At 37.4% G+C, this 22122-nt stretch overlaps 1 protein-coding gene across 2 annotated transcripts in view; it reads right to left on the bottom strand.

Annotated features, from left to right (window-relative positions):
* Positions 1–22122, bottom strand: part of AGBL4 (ATP/GTP binding protein like 4) — a 1622967-nt gene that overhangs the window by 498130 nt on the left and 1102715 nt on the right. For both annotated transcript variants that reach the window (XM_032303312.1, XM_032303313.1), the window contains exon 5: positions 819–1035. In XM_032303312.1, coding sequence (XP_032159203.1) covers positions 819–1035 — 217 coding nt within the window. The remainder of the gene's footprint in view (positions 1–818; positions 1036–22122) is intronic.

Here is a 22122-nt window from a genome sequence, read left to right as displayed (position 1 = left end):
AAAGAGGGAGGCAGGAGATTCAGTGTCAGAGTGATGCATCATGAGAAAAACTTGACCAACCATTGCTGGCTTTGAAGATGGAAGGGAACTATAAGCTAAGAAATGCAAATAGCCTCTAGAAGCTGGAAAGAATAGGGAAATAAATTCTCTCCTGGAACCTCCAAAAGGAATGTAGACTGCTGATACCTTGATTTTAGCCCAGTGAGACCAATTTCAGACTTCTCCTGAACTGTAAAATAATAAATTTGTGTTTGTGGTAAGTCACCAAGTTCATGGCAATTTGTTATGCAAGCAATAGGAAACTAATACAGACTGTAAGACTGAAATCTCCAGACCCAGAGAACTAAACCTGGGAAGGAAGAAGGATTGGGAACTGATGGAGGACAATGATGGAACATGTCGTGGGCAGTATAGCCAAATTGCACACCACTTGTTAATCTGCACTGAAGGCAAGCTGAATTCATTAAAACACAAACATATTTTAATGAATTTTTTATCTCAGAGGCTCACACTCATAAAATGCTTTCATGCCTTTAACATGCCTGTGATACCTGGTAGGATCCTCCTTGTTTTCTCACCAGAGTTTTTGTATCTTGTTAGAAAGTCTTATCAGCTTCAATTCAGAAGAACAAGCATCTGTCTCATATCTTATTCTGTGACTTACTGTTGGCCACAGAGGCAAAGAATGGCACAGTAAAAATAATCATTCTTAAAAGTTCTAGAGCACCTACAAAGCATCAATATCCATTGTCTGCATTCTATTAAAACCCACTGCTAAGCTCCTACCCCAAGGCTGCCTGTTTCTGAGTAGGCCTTACCACGCTCTGACCCAGCTGCTCCCGAAAGAAGTAATCCATGTTTCTCTTTTGCAGGTTGTCAAGGTAATGCTGAAAGCGCGTGTATGTATATGGATAGCAGTAAGCAAACTGGTAAATATCTTCTTCTCGGTCAAAACAAAATGCAAAGGACATCACGTAATTCTTCCTATGGTCCGGGCACCGGTAGTAGTAAACATTTTTAGGTGGCAGCCTTTGCCTGAAGATACAAACAAAAAAATGTGGGCATATCAGATAATCATTTAAGCTTCAAAAGGTAATAAACAGAAAAAGAAAAACTATAACATCAAGAACTCCATGTGGTACCTGGGAACAACAATCATACTATCTATGGTCAAAAAGAGACCAGGATTTGGCAGCACTTTGTTCAAATTCCAGCCCTACCCTTTATTAGCTGTTTGGACAATGCAAAGTTAAACAAAGATTTTAGTCATTGTTTACTCTTATTTTGAGCACTTATTATATGCCTAGGCATTGTACTAGATTCTTGAGGTGTAATGGTAAATAAGATAGGCAACACGTTTGTCCTCACGGAATCTATACTCTTGTGGGGAAGCAGTCAATGAAATATTAAAAATAATACACAATATAGTTACAGACTCTTTTAAAAAAATTTTAAAATTAATTTCCTTTTTAAAAAATTTATTTCTTTTCAGCGTAACAGAATTCATTGTTTATGCACCACACCCAGTGCTCCATGCAATACGTGCCCTCCTTAATACCCACCACCTGGTTCCCCCAACCTCCCACCCCCTGCCCCTTCAAAACCCTCAGATTGTTTTTCAGAGTCCACAGTCTCTCATGGTTCACCTCCCCTTCCAATTTCCCTCAACTCCCTTCTCCTCTCCATCTCCCCATGTCCTCCATGCTATTTGTTATGCTCCAAAAATAAGTGAAACCATATGATAATTGACTCTCTCTGCTTGACTTATTTCACTCAGCATAATCTCTTCCAGTCCCATCCATGTTGCTACAAAAGTTGAGTATTCATTCTTTCTGATGGAGGCATAATACTCCATAGTGTATATGGACCACATCTTCCTTATCCATTCATCCATTGAAGGGCATCTTGGTTCTTTCCACAGTTTGGTGACCGTGGCCATTGCTGCTATGAACATTGGGGTGCAGATGGCCCTTCTTTTCACTACATCTGTATCTTTGGGGTAAATACCCAGTAGTGCAATGGCAGGGACATAGGGAAGTTCTATTTTTAATTTCTTAAGGAATCTTCACACTGTTCTCCAAAGAGGCTGCACCAACTTGCATTCCCACCAACAGTGTAAGAGGGTTCCCCTTTCTCCACATCCTCTCCAACACACGTTGTTTCCTGTCTTGCTAATTTTGGACATTCTAACTGGTGTAAGGTGATATCTCAATGTGGTTTTAATTTGAATCTCCCTGAGGGCTAGTGATGATGAACATTTTTTCATGTGTCTGATAGCCATTTGTATGTCTTCATTGGAGAAGTGTCTGTTCATGTCTTCTGCCCATTTTTTAAAGAAAAGATTGTTTATTTATTTGACAGAGAGATCACAAGCAGTCTCCCTGCTGAGCAGAGAGCCCAATCCCAGGACCCTGAGATCATGACCTAAGCTGAAAGCAGAAGCTTAACCCACTGAGCCACCCAGGCACCCCACAGTTACAGACTCTTGAGGACAACTAAAGACTATGATATTATGCTGAAATAAATAGGGGAGGCCTACTTTTCCTAGGGAAGTCAGGTTTTTGTGCTATAAGGCTAATTCAGACCTTCTTAAAATAAGCTAATATGCATTGTAAATATTGAAGGGGGAGGAAAGAATATTCAGCATTTCTTTAAATTGTTATTATTGTTTTTCTACAGAGCATTCCATGACACTAATTTTCCACAGAAGCACTTTGGGAAATACTGCTTCAAATATACTGTGTAGGCAATTTTGCTAAGTCATCATGCTCATTCTCTAATAAGGAACTCTGAAACATATACATGAGAAAAGGCAAAATCTTCCAGTCATAATTCCCATAACTTCTTTACATTCATTGGCACCATAGGGTCACTGTACTCTCTCATGCTGTATGACATCCAAATTACTCACATTGTTTTCCTACAATGAATGTCTCTCGTTTCTGTGTCTTCAAAATCCTGTTAATCTTAGAAAACCCATCTCAAACTGTGTCTTTTCTATGGTCATCCACTGACAATTCCAGACCCATTCAGCTCCCACATTTTGCAGTAATTCTTGCTTCTTTATTGATGTCTTCTTAAGTCTTATTCACTAGGATCAGTTTGGAAGCTCCTTAGAGGCAGGTATTTTTCTGAGGGTTACTGGCAGGGTGGATGAAGGATGCAAGGCCCATCTTTAGGGGCTTGGCATTCAACTGAGAAGGCATGAGACACAGGAGGATGTAGAGGACAGTGTGAGGAGGAGGGTGTAAGTGATGAGGTTGAGAAAAAACAACATTGGTGGTGGCTCCAGGTACAGTAGCCTGTTACTGAAAGAAAATTGTTAAGAGCTCCCAGAGCATTATAACATGCAGTTTGTTGAAGAATCTTGCTTCTACCTTGGTGTCTTTCTGAAGCTGCCTAAGTAGCCAGGGTGAGCAGTAAGGCTGTGGGTTTCCTGTGAAAGAGAAGAGGTTGCCAAGATACTAATTCTGTACATACAGCTGCTTGGATTTCTTGCCTGTAGCCCTGGATCTTGTGAATCTCACCCAAACATTAAGTGAAAAGCAGAGAGAGGAAGAAGACAAAAAATTAAGGACGGAAAAAAAGGAAAAGAAGGATTGAGAGAAGAATGAGAGAAAAGAGAAAGGAAGGAAGGAATGAATAGAACATGCACAATATGTGGTCATATCAGTATTGGTTGTTTCTGGGGCTCATTCAGTACCTGATTTAATTCTCATAACTATTTGGTCAAGATAGGTATTGTCCTACTTTGCAGATGTGGTCATGGAGACTCATAAAAGTCAAGGAACTCACCCACGATATCAAGCAAGAAAATGATAGAACTGAGACTCAAATTTGTTTCTGATTCCAAGTCCAGTACCTAGAACACTCCTCCATAATCCCTTTTGATAAATTATGAACTTCTGGCATTCCAGATATGTGTGTGTGTAAAATCCAGGTGGCAAGAGAGAACAAGTAAAATGCTGGGACTGAAAGGAATTCATCATGGCTGAAGCACAAAGAGTGAGAAAGGAAATCACAGAAAAATGTGTCTGAAGAGGAAAGCAGAAGCTAGACCAGAAAGGGGCTTTATAAACCATGTTAAAGAATTTAAAAATTATCCTGAAGTCCCAGGGTACCTTTCAAGTTAGTGAAAGAAGTTAACTATCATGACTGTGTCAGTTCACAGAATCAATGATAGTGGTCAGAAGGACAGAAGGTTAGTAGCTACACAGGTGTAGAAAACAAGACAGATATGACTATATTAGAAAAAAGTGGTTGAAGTGATGGGGCATAAAGTCTGATAATGGTTGAGAACCTGAACGTGCTGAGGAGGGCAGAGCAATATAGAGAAGAGCCTAAACAAAAAAGGAAAGGGCTTTGCACATAAATGTCAGTGGTAGTATCAGAGGCTGTCTACGGATGTCCTTGGGCCCATCAACAGAATCCATTTGCCTCCTACTCCCACAGCCATCACAAATAAATACACAGGTAACAACAATCTTCTTGTAATATAAATATAACTTTAAGACAAGCCCTCCTAGGCACTCCTCCTTTCTAAAGAGATTGCTACCTTTCCTGTTTTGAAATGCTGGGGCTACCCATGATGAGACAGAGAAATAAGGGCCTGGAAGGTGCATGGGGAGTTAAGAGAAAAGTCATCTTCTCCTTATATTTCTGTACATGGAGTAAGAGAATGAGAAGCTCTTCAGAGGGTAATGGGGGGAATAACGACCTCCATATCAGGTCTTACTTCATTGTTTAAGTACCATGCACCAAGCATTTTTGATTAAGAGAAGAGGTAAAGGAAGAAATGGACTAAAAGACTGAGAAATGAGATTATTAACCATAAAACTGAGTTTCAGAGGAAAGGGGGGAAAGTTCTGGATAGAGAAGGGAACAGTGGAAAGCCAAGATCAGACCAGTGCAGATGAGGCTATGGAAATAATAAGTAATGGTATACATGTGTGATATGATTCAAAATGTAGGAATGTGAGGCTGGTGGAATAACTTAGTCTCAGTGTTCCAGATTTACATTCAAGAAGAATGCCAATTGGGGTGCCCGGGTGGCTCAGTGGGTTAAGCCGCTGCCTTCGGCTCAGGTCATGATCTCAGGGTCCTGGGATCGAGTCCCACATCGGGCTCTCTGCTCAGCAGGGAGCCTGCTTCCTCCTCTCTCTCTCTGCCTGCCTCTCTGCCTACTTGTGATCTCTCTCTGTCAAATAAATAAATAAAATCTTAAAAAAAAAAAAAAAAAGAAGAATGCCAATTGAAAGTGGCCTGAAGGTCTCTCAACAATGGTCTGTGATACTGGCTTCAGGCCCTGGCTCACAGATCTGAGCACAAGGTGAACATGTCTTCACATGCTAGTGATTCCTACAGTGATAGGCCCCTCAGGTTATGATGCTGATGCTCTCAACTCCTCAGTAACTAGTACATCTGATCAGGGTCCATGCTTCAAATTCAATCACCCCAGTTTTTCTCTTATTCTAGCTAAGTTTAGCAAGTTGACTCTGAGAGCCTGCCATCTCCACCAAATTTGATTATGTGATATCAAGAGAATTCATCTAATGCCTGCAGCTGTCTCAGCTCCTCTTCTGAGTGGTTCAGATGCCTAACCTGATTTGCAGACAGAGTGAAGGTAATGGGCCCTGGGGTAATCATTCAAGGAAGGCAAGATGCTGCTCAGGGCTTAGATTTTCTAGACTCTGCTAAGAATATAAATAAAAATCTATTTGAGAAGAGCTCAGTAGGTCAAATTCATGAGGATTTATTTCTTTATTTATTTTTATTTATTTTCATGAAGACTTTCAAGTAACACAAAGAAGAGAGGAAAATAAAGTTGAGACTAAGTAGGAAAAATGTCTCTCTCATTTGTAATGCACTTCTGGTTTTTCTCTTTTTATTTTTTAGTTTTTAATTTTTTATAAACATATATTTTTATCCCCAGGGGTACAGGTCTGTGAATCACCAGGGTTACACACTTCACAGCACTCACCAAAGCACATACCCTCCCCAATGTCCATAATCCCACCCCCTTCTCCCAACCCCCCTCCCCCCCAGAAACCCTCAGTTTGTTTTGTGAGATTAAGAGTCACTTATGGTTTGTCTCCCTCCCAATTCCATCTTGTTCTTATTTTGCTTATTATATTTTTACTATGTCTTAGGCATCATGTTAAATGTTTCATATGCATTATCATTTGAACTTCACAATAACCCCATGAGCCAGGGTTTATTAACATCTCCTTTACACAGACAAGAAAACTGAAGGTCAGAAAGGTTAAAAAAAAAAAATCCCTGAAGTGGCAGGGTTAGTAATCCACAGAGCTTGTATTAGACTCCAAGTCTTTCCTCATAATCCCTATGGTAATATGCCACCCTCCTTTTTCCCCTTGCCATCCAGATCATAGCCTTATTTCTGCTTCCAGAAAAATCTGCTCTCACAGTACTCTCTTGCTAAAGACTCTTCAAACCACTCCCTATCTATATATTCTGGTTTAGCCCACAAGGCTTCCCATGATCTCTCTGTGATCTGGTATCATTAGCCAGTTCTTCCTCCTTGAACACTTTGTATCATTCATACTGAGCTACTCACAACTCCCTAACACAATTTTATGCCATTCCTCCCACACCTCTATGGGATCTCTTCGTGTTTGATCTTTTTTCCATTTGGACTGCCTTCCTTGCCATCTTACCTACTTGGTGAACTGCTACTCATAGATGTGGCATAAGGTAGATTGTCAAGGCCAAAATAATTTTTAAATGAACTAGTTAAATGATGGACAAAAGAATGTATAAGTAAATGTTTATCCTTTAACATACTCCTCTGAATCCTCTGACCATTAAATTTTCATTAATTTTTCTCTACTTTAACATATATTAAAATAAATTTAATAACTTGGTATGTCCCTTAACAATGAACACCAAAAGTAAATGGAGATTTCTTCAAAGAAAGGGTAGGCTCTTTGAAGACAAGAAGTATGTCACATTTTCCCTCTCTTTCTCACTAAAATGGCACAGAGAAGTTAACAATACTTGCTTATTTTAAAAAGTTATAATGAAATGAAAAGAAGACTCGTCTCTGAAGAAAAATGGTAGACATCATAGGAAGGTAGTTTTAGCTCAGTATGGACACTCTTTAGCATTCAAGTTAAGGGAAAGTAGAAAGGCCCATGTAACATGGCAAGATTTATGGGATCCCATAAAATAATTTCTTATACTTGATGTTAGGTGAGACAAGGCAGGTTTCTGATTCCATTTAATACAGCTAGTCTGAGGTATCAGTGAAAACAATACAACAAATATGATAATAGTTGTTACAGTTATAATTCCTAATATGTATACATGTCATTGACCGTGTATATAATTTAAATACATTACGATGCATTAAGTCTTTTAATCCTCACAACCATCTCCTGAGGCTATTCCTATTATCCCAATGACAGGATGAAAATGAAGACGGGGTCAAGAATGCTTGTTCTTAAGAAGAAATTTGTCCATGACTCCCCAGAAGACTTCATAAAGGAAACAGTTCAACATTTGATCCTGCCAGAGATACAGAGATTCAAGACCTGGAGCATGTGCTCTCAGGGCCTAGAAGCTAAAGGCTGATCCAGTTCTTGGAAAAAACTATCATCCTGGCTCCATACTGACAACTGAAAAGGGCATCCACATATGTGAGGGGACCCTGTAACTCACATCCTCAGATCTAGTCATGCATGCACATGTGAGTGAGCAAAACACAAACACATACACACACATGCATGTACATACTGAACACATTCACAGTCATACTTCATACTGTATACACCTCTCCATTATAGCCTCTTTTTCATTATATCAATTTGAAATATACCTTTCTCCACCATTAGATTGAACCCCCCGCCCTCTAGAGCAGGGATAATATATTATTCATCTCTAGTTCTTCAGGATCTGTGCAGGGCTTTGCATAGATGTTCTTGAAAATGCTTATGAATTGGGTAAATGAATATATTTGTGAATGAATTTTAAGGGATTAACAAACTAGAATAAATAATTTCAGCCATACCAATATATGTATATTGTACTCTCTCCATGTGAAACCAAGTCATGCCCTGATTATATTAGATTCTCACAAATCTCATGCCTTTAAAATGCTTTTCCTTCTCTCTGCAATTACCATTCCCATATTTTTCTATATAGAACTTCCCTATGTAGAGAAGTGATACCCAGGCTCAAATGACATTTCCTTTTTGAAAGTTTTGTCAGCAACTCCATGAACTAATTGCTTTAAATGCTAATTTAAATTAATATAGATAGTACTGTATTTCTGATTCATCTCAAAATCCATAGCACTTAGCATAGTACTTAGCCCTGAAGAGGAGCTCAAAGCATATTTGTTGAATGAATGAATGAATGAGTGAATTTATGACTTAAAGAATGAATGAATGAATGATTCCTTCCCATTTACCATCCTCTCTGCCTTCTCTTCAAACTATCAGTCAAATTCCCAGTGAATCATTTTAGAGGTTAGCAGAACACAGAGGAAGAGAAGAAACTCAGGACCTAATGGAATACACAGGGCTCTCTAAAACATCAGCATTCTCTGCCCTCCTCAAAAACCCTGAATGACAGGAGCACTAATTTCCTCTTTAATCTAGCAGAAAAATATGGATATGGATAGATGAGTCCCAATCCCACATTCTTTCTAGACACCAGAAACATTTTTTCTTCATATTAGCATAAAGGAAAATAATAATCATTTTTTTTAGATTGTAAATTCTAAGGGAGGTATGCAAACCAAAGTCATTCAATACTAATAATATAATACTATATATAATATAATACTAATAATGAGCTACCTATTTGATGTACTATCTAACTGATAAACACACATTCTCCACACCACACCAAGGCTGTGCTTATTGAAACTCAGCCAACAATTGCAATTGCAAAAATACTCTTCATTTTCCTTCTTGATTGACCCAGGGGTGGAAAGCAACCTGGCATCCAGTTTTTCCAGGTATATATGAAATTAAGTAAGATTTTGTCCCTCTTCCTTATTAACAGCAGCTGAATCTCTGGTCTGTCATCCATGCTAACATGTGGCCTTTAGTTACATTTAGCTGGAATAACCTAGACAACCACCTGGCTTGAGCCAATGGAGCAGGTGGCATGGATGCTCATATTATAAATCCGCCCTTCCTAGGCAAACAGGACCCTCTCCTAATTCCAAACCTATCTTCCCCCAAATAATTATAATGGTGCTCCTGTCACCATCATATCTATTCTTATCTTTCTCCACACTTTGTCACAGCTAATCTCTTGGTGAGTCACAGGGATGGGGAGAAAGAGAAAGTGAGGGAGTGCTCAGATACAGGCAACACATTTTTTACACCCAGTGTCTAATCAGATTACCATCTTATCAGAGGCTGATGGGCACTAGTAGTGGGAGGAGAGAGACAGAGCTACATATTACCAGCTGAATTTTTGATAACAAAAAGACACTGCTCGATTCTTGAATTAACCTTTTTGTCCTACACACTCTATTGTTTATTTTTCGCAGTTTATTTTATATGTAGGGTTTTTATTTATTTATTTATTTTTGTCTGTGCCTTCTGGAGAAGGACACCCACACACTGTGGCAGCAGCTGTTTCTATTAATTCCAAGCCATTAAAAAATTAAAATTAAACCCAATTACTTTGGCTGGTTTAGAACTGGGGAATAGCTGAGACTGATTATTTCCCCTAGTCATGGACAGCAACAATATTCCTATCTACACATGGCTGCTGGCAGAACAGTAATGTAGCCAGAAATTCCAGGGACAGGCTCTCCATGCAAGGAGAGACTCTAAGTCATGTATTCTATCTTCTTTATTCAAGATGCCTGAGAGGAAGCAAGAAGACACTAGACAAGATACTAGGATTGTTATAGTTCTTGGAAAGGACCCTTCCTCTCTTTGTGCCTCAGTATAAAATGTGGATACTAAAGTGTATCCTATATCCCTCTTATGGTTGTTATGACTCTTAGATGTAAAGGACTCTGCATTCAAAACTATCATTTGCTGGGATACAGGATGGTGTATGAGGCAATATCAAAGTGCTGGGTGCTTTGGAATGGGGTGGTAGGCTACAGCTCAATGGTTCATTCTGGCACTGAAGTTTTATATCAGTTACTTTGTTACTGCATCATGGGCAGAAATACAATAAGGGTTCCTGGTGTGAGATCCCTAAATTAGCATCTCCTTGTAATCTGCTTGCATGGGGCCTAGTGTATAGAAGGCACTCAATAAGTATTTTGAATGAATGAATAAATAAGTTAGCCAGAGCTGAGTTTTGATTAAACAGAGAACTATGTTCACTTCCAGCTGTGAATGCCTTTTAGAAATATAGTCATAGTGCAACAGAAAGAATGCAGGCTTGGGCTCTATTCTACTTCCATTACTTAACAGTCAGGTAGCCTTGGCTCTGGGTTTCCACATCTATAAGATGAAAATAATATCTAGCTCATGGATTTGTTTTGAGGATTAGAGATGAAATTTGTACCTGATATGTAACAGTTGCTGAGGAATGGTAGCTGATAATCACTATGCTCTGTAGGATGGATAGTTGGCATCATATTATCTCTTTGTTCAGAATAATGATATAAAAATTCACACCAAGTGTCCTTAGGGTATGAAAGGGACAGAAAATGTGGGGTAGGGGACAAAGGAGTAAGTGACAAGGGATAGAGAACCATTTAAACATATGGTTAAGGAAGAAAAGCAGCGACAACCCTGTTTCTCTTCTTGACCCTTCCCATACCCAATATAACCAACACTTCTCTTTTAAAGAGGTATACTGTCTGATAAAACTACCTGTGTCTGTAGTGTCTATAGGGAGGCAGTTAACTCTTTCATGCCACAGATGGTGGTGGGAGAAATATTCAAAGGTGGTGCCCCTGCTGGCAGCTTGCTATACCAGCCAACCATCCATGCAGCAACCAGATGAATGGAGCTTTCAGGTCACCAGCTGGGTGGACTGATAGGACATGTGTAAAATTATAGGTTAGGGGAATGTGGAATATGTTTGGGAAATAGAGACTGAGCATTCCTTCTTATAGAGAATAGTTTAATAGCTTTTGGCATCATGTGGTGTAAATCTAAAATGATTTACTTAATTTTTTTGTTACTCTTAAAAAAAAAAAAATTACAATAAATCCTTTCACCAGCAATGAGCCTCCAAAATACGGAAGTGCATGTTTTAAGAAAGTTAAGTGCTAGCTTTTCATTTCTCATGAAATTTAGTAATGAACATGTAACTTGTATAAGATGTTTGTTGGTATTTATTATCCACCATAGGGGGTGTACTGATAACATGACCACATAAAAACCAGAGAACATAAATCTGCTGAAGAAACGTCAGCATCTACTTGATTTAACAGTTATTTTAAGAAAACTTGTGCCCAAAGACTATAATTTATACACATAAAAGCAGGAGCATAGAAGAAAAATGATTGAGATTATTTTAGAACAGTCCATGTACTATAAATGAAAACCTACACTTCGGAGTGATGTGTAGTATCACTTTTATTTAGAGTACATGACTGTTCTTCTAAAATAATTTCAATCATTTTTAATTCCAAGTCTTCTTGTATATAAAGTGGTAGCCATTAATGTCTTTTCACTATTAGCAGAACTAAAACCAGCAGTTTTAAATCAGTGTCATCAGATATTTCAAATAGAAAATAATTTAACTTAATTCCAGTGTAATATAATTACTTTCAGCCAATTCATGGAATCAAAGTACAGTTTTTCTAAATTCATTCTGTTGAAGGTAAAATACTGCCTTAGTGGTAATGTTCTTGCTAACTCAGTAAAATAAAAAGTGAGCACTAAAGATAAATTACTTATTTTTTCACTACAATACTATATGAATTTTAGTCAAAGCCATATACTTGTTAAATCAACAAACCTAGGAGTTGAAATTTATTTTGGTTTGCGGTATCTAAATAAATCATAATTGTATCCAAACAAGCTTCTATTTTCTACCTTCAAAATAGGAAATATAGTTCTCAAAATTTACACAAAGCAAGTGAACAATACAATTTTTATGAAGTTAATTATAAACTACAAACACAATTTTTTTTTCATGGAGGCAGACCATGCTTATTATCTTTACTGTCTGCCATCAATAGGATTTTAGAGATTTTGAGCCTTTAATAAGCTGGTGTGTTAATCAACATTGATTTTGCTTTTTTGTTGTTGTTGTTAATGAGACCTTTAAATTTTGTTAATGAGGCCTCTAAATGGGAAAAAAATTAGGTTGCATTTTGTTCAAAATCAACTGGAAATTTCTAATCAAATATTCAACAAATGAAGTACCAAAGTATTTCAGCTTTTAAAGCTTTTATCAAATTGCAACTACTGAAAACAAAGCTTGCAAACAAGAAGACATGACATTTATCTCTACAAAAGCATGGGAGGAACTGCATAAATTAAATGATGAAAGCACAACTGGAATACAAGATTGAATTTTGAAATTCAATAATTATACTTAGCGATATCTTACTTTAGGAGGAGAATTTTGTGATGAAGCTCCTATTTTTAATTGGAAATTTACACAATATATTGTGCCAGAGTAGTATGAAATTGAGAAGGCCTACAATTTTGCAGCATCTGTATTTGATGAAATTTAAGAGTCAAGAAGCATCTTATTTGACAAAAGTTGTTTTATAAAAAATATTAATCCAAGAAAATGTCTCTGGAGGGAGTAAACAAGAGAGTAACTATGAAAATATTTGGACTGAAATGTTTACATATTTCAATACTAAAAAGTTTACAACTGAGAATATCCTTTGTTTGGGAGAATTTGCTCTAAGTTTACCAAGTACTTCAGCACTTACAGAGATAATGTCTTTTCTTTAAGGATACTATGATCTACAAAGAAGAATTCTTTGAATGTGTCAATGATTTCAAACTTATTAACCACAAAATACAATTCTGAAGAAGACTCAAGGCAATGTCATCAAAAATAAAAATAATAAATCTTTATCATAAAAAAGATATTCTTCATAAATATAATAGTGACATAGTATTAAATATACATGTAGCTAAGAAACTGGTTGAAGCACGTGTGCTGAAAGTTACTGAATTGGTTTAAAGAAAATAAATGGAAGTTTTTCCAAAAATTCTGCTTTAATATATATATGGATATATATTTATTTTACTTTAATTTCTTTTAAAAAAGATTTTATTTATTTACTTGACACAAAGAGAGCACACAAGCAGGGGGAGCAGCAGACAGAGGGAGAGGGAGAAGCAGGTTCCCTGAGAAGCAGGGAGCCCCATGAAGGCTTGATCCCAGAACTCTGGGATCTTGACCCAAGCCAAAGGCAATTGATTAACCAACCGAGCCACCCAGGTGTCCCTACTTTATCTTTTACTCAAAACAAATCTTGATTATCTATTTATTTATTTATGACTTTATTTATTTATTTGACAGAGAGAGACACAGTGAGCAAGGGAATACAAGCAAGGGGATTGGGTGAGGGAGAAGCAGGCTTCCCACCAAGCAGGGAGCCTGATGTGGGGCTCGATCCCAGGACACTGGGATCATGATCTTAGCCAAAGGCAGACACTTAATAACTGAGCCACTCAGATGTTCCACAAATTTTGATTTTTTTAAAATAATTATTTTGTAAGTCCAGTGTAATAAAGCAATTGGTGAATATTTCAAAAAATATGCAAAACTTTACTTTTAGTTTCATTTGGAATGATAAATTTATGTGGTCCTACTCATCTGCCAACCTACTTGTTGTTCTTGAATGTCTTAAAGTTACCTAACATTCTACCTGATCAAAATGGATCTCCTGACCTCCTCCATACCTGGCCTTCTGAAAGTACTCCCAACTCAGTAAATAGCCCTACCATCTCCATCCATTCAACTGAACAAGACAGAAACCTCAGAGGCCACCTTGGTGTCTTCTTCTTTTTCACTTTTTCCTTCCTTTTTTCATTCAATAAATTTTGCCTAAGAGCTTCTCACGTTGTACTCTTCTAGATATTGAGGAAGCAGAAGTAAAAAAAAGCAATTCCATACTTTCGTGAAACTTAAATTCTAGTGAGAAAGACAGATAAACAAATTAATACATAATATAGTGTAAGGTAATGATCCGTGTAATGAATACAAATAAAGCAAAGTAAAGGTCATAGAGGATGATGGAGGGGGTTAATATAGTTAGGGTGGTCAGAGAGGTAACCATTTAGTAGAAACTGAATGACATGAGGGAATAATCCATATCTATCTATCTATCTATGTATCTATGTATCTCTCTCTCTCTGTATGTATGTATGTGTATATATATATTATATATATATAATATATATATACCTATATATATATATTATCTATCACCAATTTAAGAAAACAGAGATCCAGAGGTAAAAGTAAGCACAAAGTTCCAAAGGCAGGAATAAGCTTGGTATGTCTCTAGCACAGCAGGAAGGTCAGTGAGATTGAAGGTCAGTTCAGATTGAACAGGAACAAGTGAGAAGGTGATTAGTACAAAATGAACTAGACAGGGAGGGACGAGTCCAGATTACGAGCCCTGCAGGCTTTGGTAACAGTTTTATATGAGAAGCCACTGTTGGGTAGAGATATTGAGAGTGATAAAATGATTTGATTTACATTTTCAAAGGGTCTGTTGAGTAGAGAAGTCATCTGTGGTGGGCAGGAGGGGGTTGAAAGCCAGGAGACCAGTAAGGGTAGCTACTGCAGTGGTCCAGGAAGGACTAATGATGGGTTGGTTTAGGGTAGAAGCTGGGATATGGTAGGAATATGTTTGCAATCTATTTTGAAGGTAAAGACTCTAGGATTTGAGGATAAACTGAATATGAGATGTGAAAATAAGAGAAAAGTCAATAATGATATTAAGGTTTTGGCCTGATATCGTTTACCGAAATTGTTACATCTCTCATCTCATTAAGGTCCTTAAATTCTATTTTTAGAAGATATCTTCAAATTGTCTCTATTTCCATGTTTTTGCTAGTTTGCTGAAAAAGTCCCCTACCCTGCCCAGCTTTCTTTTTCTTTTTCTCACTCTAGTCCTCTCCAATCCCCTCTCCACATAGTTTTTTCACAGTTTAATTGGCTCATGCCATTTCCTGGATTAAAACTCTTACACAATTTCCAATTACACTAGAATGGAAATCCAAAATCTTTAACATGATTTTTTTTTTTTTTTTTACTTCCTCAGATGAACCAAGTTCATAGTCTATCTCAGGACCTTTACATATTTTCCCTCTAACTATCCTGTTCTCCACACTAACTCTCTCCCTTGTCTAGCTGACATCTATCCTTCATTTTTGTTTTAGCTCAGATATTATCTTTCCTATCACCTCTTAAATTAGGCCTTCCTATTAATCTCCCTTGGAGCAACTAGATCCTCTTCCTCAAAGCACTACTTCAATTTACAAGTATATATGTGTTTGTACTTCTTTACTTACAGTTTACATTTCCAACTAGGTTTTAGTTTCTACCTGGGTAGGGACAACATCTGTTTTTTGCTCACCAGTGAATAACCTAGCATCTGACAGAGTACTTGATACATGGTAGACTTGTAGTAGATATTCATTAATTGAATGGAATGAATATGTATGGGTGAGGGGACAATGACAGTAAGGGAAGGTAAGAAGGCTGATTTTTAGTGGTCTGTGTGGACAAGGAGTTCTAAACCCACAGTTAGTTTGGTTCCCAGCAGAGCTAGGTAGGGATGGGTATTATTGTGGAGGGGCTTCTCAGCTGTTCCATGAGTAAAGATTTTATAGGACTTCACATAGTGTTTCTCTCAGAGAAAAGATAAAGGTATTAATCATTTGACAAGGCTTTCTCCCCTTTCCTCTCCCAAATAATGTAGTACCCTGATTTGTTTCTGGATTCCTCATGTTTCTCCTTCCAGAACCATCAGATCAGAGCTTTTAATCCAGAATATTCATGGTTACTCAGCTCTATCATGTGAGGAGTCACTGTGAGGCCTTCCGGACTGTAAAAAGTAGAACTCAGCATGTATACTCAATAGGGATCTCCCATCAAAACAGCTTCCCAGTAGAGAGTTGTTACAGGCTGTCCTCCTGTTCTCACTGAGTGGGGGCACTTCAGGTTAGCCATGACCAAGGTGGGTGTAAAGGTAGAGAAATTTGCAGGTACTCTGGAGTATTTCTTATTCATTATCCAACCCCAAGTTCTAGCACAGAGAGTATCTGTTCACTAAGTAAAACGAACTAAGACCCTAATAGAAAGACCAAGGAATAAACCATGAGAGTAGATTCCAGTGGACTGAGGTTTAAGGAAGCCAGGGAATGGCCTAAATTCCAGGCTGCCAAATCCAAAGAGCTTAGTCAAAAAGTAAAATGAAAAATTATTAACACTCAAAAAACAAATAATCCAGTCAATAAATAGGCAGAAGACACGAACAGACACTTTTCCAAAGAAGACACACAAATGGCTAAAAGACACATGAAAAAAAGCTCAACATGACTAGCCATCAGGGAAATGCAAATCAAAACCATAATAAGATACCACCTTACACAAGTTAGAATGGCAAAAATTAACAAGAGAGGAAACAACTGTTGGCAAGCATGTGGAGAAAGGGGAACCCTCTTACACTGTTGGTGGAAATGCAAGTTTGTACAGCCACTCTGGAAAATAGTACGGAGATTCCTCAAGATGTTAAAAATAGAGTTACCATATGAACCGGCAATTACTCAAGCAGGTATTTACTCCAAAGATACAGGTGTAGTGAAAAGAAGGGGGCTCATGCACCCCAATGTTCATAGCAGCAGTGTCCACAATAGCCAAACTGTAGAAGGAGCTGAGATGCCATTCAACAGATGAATGGATAAAGAAGATGTGGTTCATATATACAATGGACTTTTACTCAGCCATTGGCAAGGATGAATACCCACCACTTGCATCCACATGGATGGAACTAGAGGGAATTATGCTAAATGAAATAAGTCAGAGAAAGACAATTATCATATGGTTTCACTCACATGTGGAACATAGGGAATATTGTGGAGGACCACAGGGGAACAGAGGTAAAACTGAATGGGAAGAAATCAAAGAGGGAGACAAACTATGAGAGATTCTGGACTCCAGGAACTATACTGAGGGTAACAGAAGGGAGAGGGGTAGGTGGATGGGGTAACCAGGTGATGGGTATCAGCTACTGCTTCATGTGAATGAAGTAATGACTTGATGACCCATAGATGCTTAAGATGTGGCAGGCTGAGAGGTATGGGATTTGAGCTGAGGAGGCAAAGCACTGACTGAAAACAGAGACTGAGATATGACACAACCTTGGGAAAGTCTAATACAGAGAAAGACAGTCTTCTGTAAGCATGCCAGAAGAATTACTGAGGTCATGTGATAGCTGCCAAGACTCCGGAAGGATGGATTCAGCAACATGGCAGGGTCAGAACAAGTCCTAGGTCAAGAATATAGACTGACACAGGAGTCAGAGGGGAAGGCAAAGATCCATCATCCTGCCTAGAAGGCTGAGTTAGGTCAGGACTTAGTCATGATTCAAAAAAAAAAAAATTCCTGGGAATTGAGGAATTTTCAACTTCTTGCCAGTGCCTCTTATGACTATCTGCAGAATAGAACCAAATGCCCTACCTGGCTGGGACTAAGTCTATAGGTGAGCTAAGTTGTCAAACTACAGGAGCCTAGTAACAAGTGCCTAACTATGTTTAGCCCACCATACCTATAGTTACTTACCTTTGGTCTCAATTCTGGAAATTATTCTCTCCCCCACTAGTTATGCCCCTGTTATCCCTGTACTACTCTATGATAACATGCATCATACTTTATTATAGTTTACCATTGTTCTTCCCTATTCCCTTAGAGTGATGCCATGTCTCTACTCATCATGGAGCCCTAATGGCTAACTCAAGTTTAGTACTAAATAAAGAAATCTATTGAATGAATGAGTGAGTGAGTGAGTGAATGGGAGAGTGCTTAAGTCAAGGACTAGCAAAAGATGAGGTCAAAAAGGTATATAGGGACTAGATCATATGGTGCTTTGTAAGCCATGTTGTGGAGTAAGAACTGATCCAAAAGAAGTGAAGAGCCACTAGTAGATTTTATTTATTTGGGTCCTTTCTCTTTTCTTTTTGATAAGTCAGGCTAGGGGTTTATCAATCTTATTCTTTCAAAGAACAAGCTCCTACTTTCATTGATCTGTTCTACTGTTCTTTTGGTTTCTATTTCATTGATTTCTGTTCTAATCTTTATTTTTCTTCTCCTGTTGGATATAGGCTTTATTTGAGGTTCATTCTCCAGCTCCTGTAGGTATAAGGCTAGGATGTGTATTTCAGTCTTTTCTTGCTTATTCAGAAAGGTTTGTACTGCTATATACTTTACTCTTAGGACTGCCTTTGCTAGATCCCAAAGGTTCTGAAGAGTTGTGTTTTCATTTTCATTTATTTCCACGAACTTTAAAATTTTTTCTTTAATTTCCTAGTAGACTCATTCATTCTTTAGTAGGATGCTCTTTAACCTCCATGTATTTGTGTTACTTCCAGATTTTCTCTTATGATTGAGTTCAAGTTTTAAAGTTTTAAAGTGGTGACTAACATAACACAATCAAAAAAATAAAATAAATAAAATACAATATTGATATTAAAAACTATAGAAGTATTAAAAGCAATAAAATAATGAAAAGAAAAATATTATAAAAATATTAAAATAATAAAATAATATTTAAATTATAAATATTAAAATATTAAAAATAAAAAATAATAAAAATTTAAAAATAAAATTAAAAATAAGAAAAATAAAGCTCTGTGGTCTGAAAATATGCAGGGAATAATCCCAATCTTTTGGTACTAGTTGAGACCTGATTTGTGACCCACTATGTGATTTATTCTGGAGAATGTTCCTTGTGCACTTGAGAAAAATGTGTATTCTGCTGCTTTAGGATAAAATCTCTGGATGTATCTGTGAAGTCCATCTGGTCCAGTGTGTCATTCAAAGCCCTTGTTTCCATGCTGATCTTTTGCTTAGATGATCTGTCCACTGCAGTGAGTGGTGTGTTAAAGACCCCTATTACTGTATTATTATCAATATGTTTCTTTAATTTTGTTATTAATTGGTTTATATAATTGGCTGCTGGGGGCATCATTATTTACAATTGTTAGATCTTCTTGTTTGATAGACCTTTTTATTTTAAATATGTTCTCAGTTATCCCCTCTACTCAAAGGCCATTGGCTCCTAAGTGGGCACTAGCTATGTTCCATTAGATCATGCCCTCACAAAGTAACTGGTTAAAATGTTGACTCACAGGAATCAGTTCTGATATTTTAGTCTCCATCACATGAAAGACAGTGTCTAAGTCAATTTCTCAATATCCATCATCTGCCTGGGAACAGTACAGATTCCTTTCTATACCACTGATCTTCACAGTTAAGAAAATTATGTGAAAGAGCTTTTATACTTCAGTACACTTATTAATCTTAGAAATTCTGAATTCATGAATTCCATAACTTCCTACTTTTCAGGATTATTATGTTAATTAAAATTATGAAATGGATGCAATAAAGAGCTTCTGGTAATTGAAGTAAGTAAATGAACTTCATAAGTCCTCTTCCTGAAATTTAAGAACCAGAAGCATAGGGGGCAAAGAACTTTTTATTTTCTTGCAGTAAGAAATGCATAATCATTCTTTGAAAGACTTTTTTTGTAATCTATCTGGGAGGTCTATAAACTCCTTATGTTGATACGACTATATACTTTTAAAAAAGATAGAACTTTAAGGATTATCTAGTCCAGTGTCTTTGAAATATTTTTTAGTTTCTTCTAAAGTGCTTTTTTTTTAAAAGAAAGCTATCCAGGGAAGCACAATATATAAAAACTAAGCAAATATGTAAAAACCAACCAAGTATATAAAAACCAAGCATTCAGATGGCAAGAAATAAGGGAAAGGGGAGGTTAGGCTTAATCTGATCTGATCTTTTCATTTAAAAAATTTTTGTTATATTAGTTCATCATACAGTCCATCATTAGTTTTTGATGTAGTGTCCCATGATTCATTGATATGATCTCTACATTTTACAACTGAAGCCCAGAGAGGTGAATGACCGAGCCAAAGCCATACTGGAGGTTAGAGACAGAGCTGAGAAGTACTCTTCCAGTTACATTTGTGTTGTCCACTCATCAAATAATTGTTTCCAGACAGAGTTCTTGATGCTGAGGGTAAACGAGCATATAAAACAAAGTTCCCATTTTTATGGGAGAGAGCAAATAGACAAATGTGTGTGTGTGTGTGTGTGTGTGTGTGTGTGTGTGAATGACCAGTGCTATGAGGTAGCATAAGGAAATAGAAAGTAAAGTAGGACAGTAATGTTTGTTATATTGTTTTGTCAAGAAAGGCCTTTCTGGTGAGGTGACAGCTAAATAAAGTGAGAGTCAGTCCAACAAATTTCTGGGGGAAAGCAATGCAGGCAAAAAGAGCAGCAAGTACCAGTAACATCTCCCTACTGAACATGCTCCTTCAGGAAAGAATACCTACCACGTTCCAATAATTGCATTAACTCACATGCATGAAAGCTTAGAGCATTAGTGAGAACATAGACTTTAGAGATAAATAGATCTGGTTTTAATTCAGGTTTTGCTAGGCAATTGACTTATCCTCTTTTACCCTCAGTTTTCTGATTTTCAGAATGGGAATGATATTAGTTTTTTTGAAAATTTGTCCAAGGGATCTAATAAGAACAAACATGTAAAGCTCCTGACATACACCAGTGGTCCATAGTTGGGAGGTATCAGAATTATTTACTCAACTTTCTTTCAATGAGGCATTCTTGTCATAGTTGGCATTAGTAAATTTTGGCTGCTTAGCATCTCTTTCTTTGCCCTAACAACAAATTACTTCCTACCCTTAAATGACTTCTTCATCATTGTCTATAGTTCATTAGAGCCACAAGGAAAGGCCTTGCTGTCCCATAATCAAAGCACATAGCCCTGTCTATGTTAATGACCTCCATAGAATCTGTATTTTGAATAGAGAAAAAATAATAAAAGGCTTGGTGTTTCTTCACGTCCTGACCGGACTTTTCCACTCCAAAGCTACTTTTGTGGGTTCCTCTGCCTTGTGCTGAAGCTCTTCCCTTCTTGCTCACCTTAAGTCCCTGTCTCTTTCCAACTCCCATTGATTCTATAAATCCCCAATATCTTGCAAATGCATTTCTTTTGTCTGAGCTAAACAGAATAATTTCTATTCTTAGTAACTAAAGAAACTGTATCTTGTACATTTATAAATAACCAATCTAACTTGAGACAATGAAAACAGCACCAGCATAAGCCACATTTGCCTTCTAGATAATTAGAGTTATGTTGTTGAACAATAATCTTGATAAAGAAATTTTGAATTATATGTGTGGTCTTTGTCAACTCCTTTGCTGCTCTGAAAAGCAATTTCTCCAACTAAAAAACAAGAAGATTAAATTAAAAACCAAACAAAACAAGATGAAACTAACTGATCTTCTAAGGGTCTTTACAGAATTGACATTATAGGATTCCAAAGACTATAAGGTTATGATTCCAAGAAATTCATTATGTTATTAGTTTTATAAGATGTCTTCAAAGCATTAAACAAAGACCAGTAAAAAAAAATTCAGATCATATGATAGTCTCAAATCACACTATATAAACAGCTGCCTATCTCAACTCTACATAGGGGTAGCTCAGACATTCAAATGCTTCTTGGAATGAATAAGAAATAAGAATGTGGTAGGGGAGATACAGTGTGTCCACTGAAAGATGTCGTTTAAGATCACACAGATAGTCAGTGGCAGTTACTAAGGTCTTCAGTTCCAGCAATGTGGACTTTCATAGGAGAGACAGGGTGTTCAGAGAAGGATTCTTCAAGAGGGTGGCTTCAGGCTGAATCTTGGCAATGGTATAAAATGGGGTATCATGGGGCGCCTGGGTCGCTCAGTGGGTTAAAGCCTCTGCCTTCGGCTCAGGTCATGATCTCAGGGTCCTGGGATCGAGCCCCACATTGGGCTCTCTGCTCAGCGGGGAGCCTGCTTCCTCCTCTCTCTCTCTCTCTGCCTGCCTCTCCGTCTACTTGTGATCTCTGTCTGTCAAATAAATAAATAAAATCTTTAAAAAAAAATGGG

Source organism: Mustela erminea, chromosome 10 (assembly GCF_009829155.1).
Source record: "Mustela erminea isolate mMusErm1 chromosome 10, mMusErm1.Pri, whole genome shotgun sequence".
In the NCBI taxonomy this organism is placed as follows: Eukaryota; Metazoa; Chordata; class Mammalia; order Carnivora; family Mustelidae; genus Mustela; species Mustela erminea.
Note: the sequence above shows the minus strand (reverse complement) of the source record. Positions and strands in the feature narration are given on the sequence as shown.